Source organism: Bidens hawaiensis, unplaced genomic scaffold (genome assembly GCF_021521415.1).
Source record: "Bidens hawaiensis isolate Kalapana, Puna unplaced genomic scaffold, B.hawaiensis_p1.1 tig00035906_1, whole genome shotgun sequence".
Classification (NCBI taxonomy): domain Eukaryota; kingdom Viridiplantae; phylum Streptophyta; class Magnoliopsida; order Asterales; family Asteraceae; genus Bidens; species Bidens hawaiensis.
In genome coordinates this window covers 14,412-26,250 of record NW_027496247.1, presented here as the reverse complement: position 1 = coordinate 26,250, position 11,839 = coordinate 14,412, and the positions used below count along the sequence as shown (strand labels likewise).

Sequence of the window (11,839 nt, the reverse complement as noted above, 5' to 3'; positions counted from 1 at the left end):
GGGGAGGGGGGGGGGGTGGTTAACGAATATGATATCTTCTATGTTATTGATTTGATTTATCATTGTAATAAGTCCATTAAATTTCTTTCTGATTGTAACCCTCCTCATAGCACTACTATTATAATTGATATAACAGTAATAACTAATATACTTTTGTCTTTGTCCGTTTTGATAATTAATAATTATAGTCATAGAAGAAAAAGAAAACTAAACAAACAAAAATGCACAAACTCAAGCCATATATATCACTAATAATAATAATTCACAAACATCATGACATCAATCAAACTTCATGTCACACACATTCACAATTCACTCAATTCCAATCTCACTTTCCGGGAACAAAGTTTGTAGCATATGACCATGCGTTGTTTGCAACAGGGTCCGCAAGGTGGTCAGCCAAGTTCTCCAAAGGCCCCTTTCCGGTCACAATGGCTTGAACAAAGAACCCGAACATCGAGAACATGGCTAACCGCCCGTTCTTGAGCTCCTTCACCTTCAACTCCGCAAAAGCCTCCGGGTCATCAGCCAAACCCAATGGGTCAAAGCTACCACCAGGGTAAAGTGGGTCCACCACTTCACCAAGTGGCCCACCCGCAATTCTGTAACCCTCAACCGCACCCATCAAGATCACTTGAGTCGCCCATATGGCAAGGATACTCTGTGCGTGGATCAAGCTTGGGTTACCCAAGTAGTCGAGGCCACCCTCGCTGAAGATCTGGGCTCCGGCCTTGAACCAGACTGCTTCCCCGAACTTGACCCCGTTGCGGGCCAAGAGTTCGGGGAAGACACAGCCAAGAGCCCCGAGCATGGCCCATCTGGAGTGGATGACCTCAAGCTCACGGTTCTTGGCGAATGTTTCTGGATCAGCTGAGAGCCCAGCAGTGTCCCAACCGTAGTCGCCTGGGAATTCTCCAGTGAGGTAAGATGGGGCCTCACCAGAGAATGGGCCCAGGTACTTAACACGGTCAGGACCGTACCATGGGCTCCCAGATGGCGCGGTTTTCTTGACAGTTGCTGACCTCTTCATGGACACTCTTCCATTCCCAATGATGTCAGAAACTGGAGCTGATTTCACAGCTTGTCCAATAAAAGATGAGGATAGAGACATGGTGGAAGCTGCCATTTTTGATTGATGTTGTGATGGTTAAGGTTTGAGTTATGAAGATGGGTTGGTTTGGAACAAGATTTATAATATGTTTTTGGGTCAGATTGATGATCTAATGCTTATCTTGATAATATCTTTTGCTTTATTGTGATTGGCTAGCAAGATTATAGATGGGTTCACCAAGATTTCAGTTTTGTACTCCACTGAGATATTTCATAGGAGCCAAGTGTATTAAGTGGCTCTTGTTTATTTGGTGATTGAAAATGATTCTTGACCACAATTGGTGTTGTTCTTGTCCTTTTATTTCAATATTTTATATTTTATTTAAATTTTATTTTTTTTATTAAGTTTAATATTTTACTTTACTAAACTGTTTTTTTCCCGAAAATTAAGCTGTATATTACCAAAATACATATCATATAGACATTTTTAGTTTTAATAGTGCAGATTCAAAATCATAAATACAAGTACAATTTCAAAAGAATTTCGCGTTAAAAGAAGCTAACAAATACATAATAAAAATAAGATCCCAAACCCCATGAAAATATGTTATACGAGTTCAAATATGTTCGACAACTCTACGAGTTCAAATCTTCCGTTGTTACGTACTAAATATATTTTAATCTTCCGTTGTTATGTACTAAATATATTTTTTTAACAACAATTTTCTTGTTGCACCTAAAACGTACTTATTCAACTACCACCAGACTACTAGGTTTTGAGTACTACTAGACACTTGAGTCCATTGCTATCTTGATGCCTGGTACATTAAATCCAGTTTAGCAAGATTAATTAACAAAACTGAACTGTAGAAACACTATTTGAAAAATGTAACCCCAATTCTATAGTTAAAAAACTAAATCCAAAAACTATACTTTTGGTGTTCTCTCATTGATACTAATAATTCAAAAAGTATTAAAATTAGTTAAAACAACAAAACTTTTGAGTGCATTTTTCATATTTATATTTATATATTAACATTTACGTCTAAGTTTGTGCTTAGGGTGTTGTACCTGTGGTTGTGATGCTTCTTAGTTTAGTTGTGAATATTTGTGGATAACATTTTGCCTTCCGAAATATGATTATTAGTTTTTATATTCTTTATATATTTATGTTTAGTGGTAAATGAATCTAAATCATGTGCAACTGATTTGTTGTATTTTGATAAGCTGGTTGCTAGATATAATGATACTGAACACATGATAAGTGTCAATGGGGTTTATCACAATTCCAAGGATGCAGAAGGGGAACATGTAAGTTAACATGGCATTTTGTGTTATTTGACCCGTTTCATGTGTTGCTTTGACATGTGTGACAAAGACTAAAATTGCATGTGTACATACTATTGTTATGCTAGATTTGGTGCATTGATGTTTACAATTTGCTTTAGCTATCTGTCTCAAAAATGTATAAATTAAGGAGGTTAAACAATACACAGTGCATTTGTGACTCATGTAAGTCAAAATGAGCATTTTGTTTTGACAGATATGGGCTCTACAAGATGGAACGAATGCAATAGTTGGAGAGAAGACTAAGGGGGTGTTTGTTTCCCTCTTAATGAAGGTTTTAACACTCAACGGAAAACGATTCATAGATGTTTTCATGAAGTCCTAAATGCAATGATGGATTTTCTATGATATTTTGCATTTTCTTTATATACTTATTTATCATTCGGAGTTCTAAACAAACAGATACATTTCATTCAACATAAAATAGTTCAGAGGGTAAGATAGTCATTTTGTACAGCTATTCAGATGTCCAACCAAACAGACTTTAACTTGTTCAGATCTTACTGGCTCAGACTCTCTTAACCATTCAGATCTCTTTATGATTCAGCACTTAATGGTTCAGCAATTGCCAAACAGCCCCTAACTGAGCCAACATTCGGGTACCGAGTAAAAAGTGGCAACTATTTATAGGGATCATAGTTGGGTTGACTGGAAACATTAATAACTTTGTATTTTGATTCATGCAAAGAACTTTCTACATACATTAAGGTTTTCAGTGTTTAAACACGCGCGGACCAACGGCTAGTTACTCTCTAAATATGAGATGTATGTATTATATTTTTATACAATGAGGAACCAAGGGGTCAAGCCTGGTCATCGGAATGCGTGACATTTTAAAATAAAAACATAAGCTAGACCCATCGATAAACAAAGTTATGATAACCATAAAAAAATAAATTCTAGTTTCATCACTAGTTATAAGTGTACATGGGTTTTCACTGATATATTGTGGTTTAATAATCCATAAACTCAAATAACTTGTCACAAAAATCATCACTTTTAAAAAAATACAATTTCATACGCTCTTGATTCCAAAACATTTCTGATGGCCGATCACCTTTGGTTTAAGGAAAAAAAAGCATAATGGTTGGTTCTATCTTTGTGAATTTCAATAACATAACAATCAACATAAGCTAATACACTACTAGCAGACGGAGACAATTTTCAAGATCGAAAGAGGATCTTGCAATACCTGGAAGCCCTTGGAAGCTCAAGCAATTTTGCACACAACGATTTTTCTTCTTCCATGCGTAAGCATGCCCAAGCGATTGTTACGGTCTTTAAAAGCTTTGCATTCCCCAACATGTATTTCAAAAAGTCTATTTCAGACTTCTGCCCAGTGCAATATGATAACTTGATGGTTGTAAGGTTTGTTAGCATACAACCAGGAACCAACTTTGGTTCAATCCAATAAAATTTTTCATCCGTCTGCGTGACAGGAAAATAAACCTATACATTACACAAAGATAAAAGGAGCTAAACTAGAGGTGGCAATCTTGACTCAAACCATTTCAAATGAGTCAATTTGGGTTGTTTTAAAAATTACATGGGTTGGTTTGAGTCATAGATTTTAATAAAATGGGTCAAAATGAGTCACTTGAAATTCCACCTTTCTTATTTTCGGGTCAAAATGGGTCGACAAATTTAAAGAAACGGTCGATGTGGGGTAGTGTCTTAAGGAAAAGTGGCAATTCGGGTTGAAACGGGTTTTGTATTGGAACGAGTTCGCTTTAGGTTATGGATTGGAATGAATCCGGTGTAGGTTTTGGCTTGGATCAAGGTTCGAGCTGACACGAGTTTTCGCACTGGACGGGTTGAGTTTCGGTTTCTTTTGTTTCTTTTTGGTCGATTTCGGATTCGTTTCGTTTTGGTCGGTTTGATCAGTTTCGTTTCTGTTCGGTTTCAATATTTTAGTTTCATTTTGATCGATGTTTCCGGTTTCGATCAATTCGGTTCAGTTTTGGTTTTTAGTTTCATTTTCGTCGACTTTTCGGTTTCGATTCATTTCTTGGTTTTTTATGAGGACAACGTAGGAAACGTTTTGTTTTTTTTTTTTTTACTTTTTTTTTATTTATATTTTGAGTTATAATTTTTTTATTAATTTTTTTATTTTTTTGAGGGGTTTTTGATCTTAATAAAACCCCTAATTAATTAAAAAATCATAACTCAAAACATAAATAAAAAACGAAAAAATTAAAAAAACAAAAATGTTTTCTCAGTTGTCCTCGTTCAAAAAAAAAAACGACCCGAAACCCGTTTTGACCCATTCCGACCCGGACCCGTCCTGACCTGAACCTGTTGACCCTAACCCGTTTTGACCCGTACCAAAACAACCCTTTTTTTAATTGACTCATTCCGACCCTTACCTGTTTTGACCCTAACCCATTGCAACCCATGACCCATTTTGACCGAAGCCAACCCATTTGACACCCCTAAGTTAAACAAGTAAATAGAAAAATAGTCAAACCTTGGAAATCAACCCAAGCATATCAACACACAAAATTTTCAACTCAGGACAACTTCCAAGAAACTTAGATTAGTCTAGATTGCCTATAGCCCTTCAACTCCAAATGCTTCATATTTGGAAAGATAGGTAGAGCTGAAGTGAGTGGAAACTTCAAAAAAGTATAAGGTCACAATTGGTTCAAGAAAATAAAGATACAAAGACATTTAAAGAAGAGAGAAAACTCACATTTTGAATTGAAAGACTTTCAACTCCTCTTATCGTGTTTAATAGATAATCAGATTTTGTTCCACAACACGCAACCGATGCCCCAACCAAGACGATAAATCTTCCATTACACAAACCGAGCTCAACACTCCAGTAACAATCAGGTATTCAAGATTTGGGACACGTAAAACAACTTTGTTAACATCTTTGGGAGATGATGAATAATATATTAGTTTCAACCATTTCAAAGTAGGCATATTGAATATGTAATCTTCTTTTGTACTCAATACATTCAAAGATAAACTTTCAAGCACTGGGCAACCACAAATGAGTTTAAATGCATCAACTAGAGAAAGACTACGATAAGCAATGTCAAGAGTTTTCAGACAAGGAAGATTGACCGTAGACAGACTGTGACGAGCGGGTTCACAAGTTAATCTTAGTTTTGTTAGTGTTTTGCAAGTAAACATGCTTAAAGGTAACTGAACCCAGTAAATTCCTATGTCAAGCTCACGAACATTTAATGCGATTGCCTTATCAATCCAACTAGATAGACTCAACTTGTGATCCCTAATATCATGAAGTATTTCTAATCGAAATAATTTAATATGAGATGTTTTGCAAGACTTCAAAACCCTATCTACAAATTCTATAAAGCTACGTATACTTTCATTGGACGAGTGACAACCAATATATTCAAAGTCAAGGTTCGTGACCAACGTCCAACAATACCTCCATCTTTTGGATAAAATGCTGGTTCTCACAGCGTATTTCGTAGGCATTAAAGAGAGTATTTGTGAAACGATCTCTTCAGGCAACATGCTAAGCCTGTCATCCACATTCTCACTTATGGAACTCATGGCTTAATTCTTAATTTCTTTCCTGTAAAATCAATGCTAAACATTCAATACAAAACACATGCTCATATTTAAAAGTATATTAACATAATAACTGTAGATTCAAACCTAATTATTCAACTCTTTTTCTTGCATGCAAAGATAACAAGAAACGAAATTAGGGTTTGATCTAAGGTACTACAAGCGAATCCATAGAGCCCACTAGTTTTTTCCGTAGCCCATTTAATCATATAAGCCAATAAAAATAATTTAAGTAAGACTATGATAAATCCCGTTTTTTGTCTAGAATATGATACAAACATATGATAAATCAACTGCATTATTTACTTTATTATTAAAAAATTCAATATATTCAACCTCTTAATATTAAATTTAATAACTAGTATCGGTGGACACAGGAAATTTCTTCCAGAGGTCGGAAGCTTTTTGTGTCCGTACACAGTTGACTATCACTATATAATATTTTTTTTTTGGTCCGGTTCAAACCTGATCCTTTGACTTTTGATTTACAAGCTGAGCTCGAGCTTTAGGATAAGAGCACAGATCAAATGGAGGCCAAACTTCAGAAAACACCACGAATTAAACCGAGTCCGGGTTCCACTTTGAGCATGTCAAAATGTGCTAACGTTGGCTAATTGGTCTAAAGTCAAAACCAATATTATATGTTGTTGATATATTTCTCATCTTGGCTTTTAGTTAAACTAATAGAAGAATGTGAACTGTAAAAGTTTTAATGAGCCAAGCTCGGTGTGTTTTGACTTACTCGAGCTCGAAGTCGGTTTGATCCATGCAGTTTTTTAAACTCGAACTTGGTTTAGTTTGTGTTCTTTTTCTAAAAGTGAATTCCTTTTTAATAATCTATGAAACTACAAATCCAAAAGCGGGATGGGTCGGGTTATTTAGAATGGTCAAACGGGCTACTTTCTCAGTCAAAATCGTTCATGACCAGAGGTGAGGTGTTCTATTATCTTAAATGCAATTCATAAATTAACCAATAACCCTCCAACAAAAGTTAAGACGGAGACAATATCAATGAAAACACACGTTAGCGTATCACCTATAACAAAGTATCAACAATATCCAGTATCATATAAATGACACAAACCATGCATTGTGTACACAAAGGAGCAACAATGTTCTTAGAAAATCCCAAAATGAAACGGAAATCGAATTCAAAGTTAGCAATCGTCACAAGCAAACCGCAAACCCAAACAACAGACAACAGAAAACATAGTCTCTAACCACAATTTATCCAAACAACTAATAAACAAAGCAGCCCCCCCTCCCCCGACCCAAGAAACAAAGAAATCCATTATTAAAAATTAATACCCTTTGCCGTCACTACGTGAATATTGACTTTCGGTCACACGGAAAAAGTGTGGCCGTAGGCCTTTAGCCACACACATTTGGTTCAGGTCATATGTGGCCAAAGGTCGCGACGCCGTGGGTATGATATGACCACACACAATTTTAGTGGCCTTATGTGGTAATAAGTGTGGCTAAAGGGTACATGCATTAGTTGCTGGCCATCAAGAACAATAAGTGTAGCTAAATGGTAGAAAATTGCCACATGACTATTTACTATGAGTGACCATTGCACGTATAGAGCCACATGAATTAATGTTTCAGCCACATGAATTTTAATAATGTGGCCAATAGGGTTGTGTTAAGCGTGCATTGTGACCTATGCCGTGTGGATATAGCAAAGTAATGTCCACTTAAATTTAATAATAGTGTGGCTAATTATATTATATAGACACTGGATATTACATTAAAAGTGGCTAAAAATGTTTACTTGCCACTCAAACACTCCTTTGTAGATTATAGTGTGGCTATTGTCTTACCGTTTGTCACGCATAATGCTTTTCGTAATTTAAAGTGTGGCTATTGTCAAACTTTTCATCACACATAGTGAGGTATTGTGTGGCTAATCGTATCATATAGACACTGGAGGTTATTGTCAATGTTGCTAAAAATGTGAACTTGCCAGTCAAACACTCTTTTGTAGTTTGTGGTGTGGCCATTGTCTTACCGTTTGTCACACATAATGCTTTTGTAATATAAAGTGTGGCTATTATCATACTTATACTTTTGGTCACACATAGATAAATGTGGCTATTTCATAAGTTTAACAAACACAATAACATAAATTCAAAACAAGTTTACATTAACAAACCTTCACTAATAAGTTATGAATTCAAAATATTTAAAACTACTACTAATTACTACCGACCTCAAACTTTCTCATAAACTCATCAAATTGGTTTTGCCTCCTTTCTTCATTTTCCTTAAGTTCTTTTTCCATTTATTCCATTCGTTGCACTCATTCTTCCAACTTGTTTCTTGACTTCCTTTCATCTTTTTCCATTTCGGCTCTAACTTTTTGAACCTAAATTTGTTAAAATATTAGCATCATAACTAGTAAAGGGTTAATGTGAGGCGAAACCTCAAAGCACGACGACTATCACGCACAATCACATTAGACATAATGTATACACAAACAAAAACTTGAATCGACGACTCGTTGGTGATAATAATCAATGTCAATTGTACTAAAAATTCCTAACATGTATTCACACATCGTATCATGACAAATCAACCAAACATTCATCATACAACTTAACTTATGATCACTTAGTTCACGAGACAGATTATAGCGTGTACAAACTGATTTTATTCAGTAAGAAAATATTAAGTATAAATTCTACAAAATTTACCACAGTAGAATATATGAATTAGGTTTCTCAAAAAAATTTTATTATATTTTTCTCATACATACAAAACTCACAATAATTCAATCATTACAGATATGTACCAACAGTTCAGCAGATTGCACAACAAACACTTGTTTAATGGTTCTATCAACACATTAATCTAAATTGTGCAAGACCAATTGGGTTGTCTTCAAAACTCATAATACTAACTTTCAGAACTGGAAACAACCCGTTTGGTTTTGTCATTAGGGAGTTATGGTGTCGGAAAGACATGCCAAAATATAACTCCCCGAATCAGCTTTGACCAGTGTTTTTGTAAAATCATAAAAACTATTCAAAACATGTCCAAAAATTACAAACTTTACCTTTCTGGAAACTAGACTCATAGTGCTATATTCGAGAATCAAAAATCGTTCAGTAATCATCGTTTAACATCAAGTTACATACCAATAAATAAACAAAAACGAATCTGTCAGCAAACTGTTGTCATCAAACAAGTGAAATACATACCTTTTTAGCGATGAAAGAAGATGTACTAAGCTTCAATGACAATAAATAACACTTAAAATTTAAAATCCCCAAACTTGGTTTTTAGGGTTCTTCACACTCAACACGAATCCGGCAAAAATCGAGATAGAATTGATGGAAACCGACACCACACGTGAATTCCTCTCGCAAAAATAATTAGATTAGAGTCCAGAATTAAAGGATTTGGTTAAGAATTAAGTGAGTTAGAGAATTAATAATTAAGGATTATGGTGGGTGTAAAAAGATGAAGAAGAAGAATAATAATAAGGAATGAAGAGAAAGAAAAAAAAGGTAGGTTAAATATGTGGTCAAATTAAATTTAAAAATTAGAGGGTAATTCAAAATTTTTTGAAGAAAAGAGGGGTTGAATTTAATTTGAAATTTTGAGGGAAGTGAAATTAATATGAACTAAATATGAATTTAATTTATTTTTAATAATTAAAATAAGGAGTTGTAGTGTAAATATATATATATATATATATATATACATATATATATATATATATATATATATATATATATAAAACAACTAATTAAACCTTGTATAATATAAAAAAATGTATTTTAAATATAAAAACATATAAAATAAATACAAGTGATATTTATAGTTGCTCTAAAAAAGTTGTATAAGAGTGTAGTAATCAGTGTTAACGCCCAATAAACCATACTTTCATTAGTGGGTCATTCTAGTTTTTGATCGGTGTTAGTGTCCCATTATAGCATCTATCATGTCACAGTTGCTCTAAAAGAGTTGTATAGGACTGTCATTAGTCATGTTTAGGTGTTAACATCTGAAACACACCATACTTTCGTCAACATGCCTTATTTGGCCTTGATTTGTGTCAATGGCCCAACATGTTATACATTCATCAATGGGCCTTGATTGGTATTAGTGGTCATTATAGCATCTATCATGTCCCCGTTGCTACAAGAAAATTTGTATATGAGTGTAGTGAGCCAAAGGCATGTGTCAACGCCCGATAACATGTCATACTTTTATTAATGGGCCATATTGGGCCTTGATTGTTGTTAATGGCCAATATCGTCTCTATCATGTCATAGTTACGTTAACAGGTTGTATAGGAGTGTAGTGAGTCATAGTTGGTGGTCATACTTTGCATTAATGGGCCGTCTTGGGCCTTGATTGTTGTTAGTGACCCATTGTAGTCTCTATCATATCATAGTTGCTCTAAAAGGGTTGAATATGAGTTTAGTGAGTCATGGTTTGGTTACGCGCAATAATATGTCATACTTTCATCAATGAGCCTTATTGGACCTTGATTGTTGTTAATGGCCAGTATGGGTTTATTAGGGCTGAGCACGGCTCGGTTCAGTTCGGTTTTTAGGTGAAACCGAAACCGAAACCGAAAATTCGGTTTTTTCATATATACAAACGGATCGGTTTCGGTTTTTCGGTTTCGATTCGGTTATATTCGTTTTTTTTATTTTGTTTTGGAGTTAAGTGCCATTTTAGTACCTGTGGTTTGAACAACTACGCAACTTTAGTACTTTTCTTGAATTTTTCGCAACTGGCTACCCCATGTTAAAAAAACTGGCCGTTTTAGTACTTTTTCGTTAACCCGTAAAATTTGTTCGTTAAATTAAGGGCATAATAGTAACTTTGGTTTTTTTTTCTTTTATTCTTTTAACTGCTGATAATAAAATCCCTTTTATTAACCATAATACCCAAATCCTTTTCTCTGTTCCTTTAATCATGACTAACCCATGAGTAAAACTTTCAAAAACCTTACAAGTCAATGGATTCTCCATGGAACCGCACCTTCCTCAACACTAGAAAACCCCTAATTTTGTTGAATTTCAGTCTCCATGATGAAGAACTGGAGTTGGGTTCTTCCGAGGAGCAATAGGGGAAGACGACGGGAAGGGGATGTGGGTGGTGGTGGCCGAGTTTGGCTGTGCCAGATTTGAGGTGGTAGAGGTGTGGTGACAGTGGCGGTTGTGGTGGTGCCGGCGGCGGCTGTGGTGGTGGCATGGATTTCCGGTGGCGGTGGTTGTCGTGGTTAACTGGTGGTGGTTAATTCGCGGCGTGGTTGTTAGCCAGCGGTGGTAGATGTATAGCAATGATCGTTGACCTTGGGTCAAACCCTAGATACGACTAAACTGGTTTATCTCATGAAATCAAAATTATTGCGGTGATTGTTTGCAATGGTTGTGGTGGTGGTTAGAGATAGATGAAGAAGATGGGTCTATTGTGTGTGAGATTGTGATTGTGGTGTCTTGAATACAGAGGGATTGAAAGAAGACAGGGAAAGGGATAATTTGATTAAAAGAAAATAGAAAAATAAATAATATAATAAAATTACCAAATTATCCCTGACTTAACGGAGATAAATAAACGATGTTAGAAAAAGTACTATAATTGCAAGTTTTAGAAAACTGAGGTAGCCAGTTGCGAAAAATTCAAAAAAAGTACTAAAGTTGCGTAGTTGTTCAAACCACAGGTACTAAAATGGCACTTAACTCTTTGTTTTGTTTTGTTTTTTTTTTCTATTAATTGTTTTATGCAACTAGTTCCTATGTACAAATATAAATATTAACATTTACAAGTCCTTTCACAAACTCTAATTTCTCTTACAAATCTATTGAACTAACAAACTCCTAATTTGTTTCGGTTGTTGTCGCATATGGCTTAGTATAAATATATTTAACAA

General features: G+C 35.1%; 1 protein-coding gene and 1 pseudogene across 1 annotated transcript; both read right to left on the bottom strand.

Annotated features, from left to right (window-relative positions):
* Positions 1–222: 222 nt before the first annotated feature.
* Positions 223–1,191, bottom strand: LOC143587848 (chlorophyll a-b binding protein 3C, chloroplastic-like). The gene has a single exon (XM_077069017.1). It carries the CDS (start codon positions 1,124–1,126, stop codon positions 329–331), a length of 798 nt encoding a protein of 265 aa, XP_076925132.1. The 5' UTR covers positions 1,127–1,191; the 3' UTR covers positions 223–328.
* Positions 1,192–4,666: 3,475 nt separating this feature from the next.
* On the bottom strand, positions 4,667–6,557 carry LOC143587851 (F-box/LRR-repeat protein At3g59200-like; annotated as a pseudogene).
* Between the last annotated feature and the right edge of the window lie 5,282 nt (positions 6,558–11,839).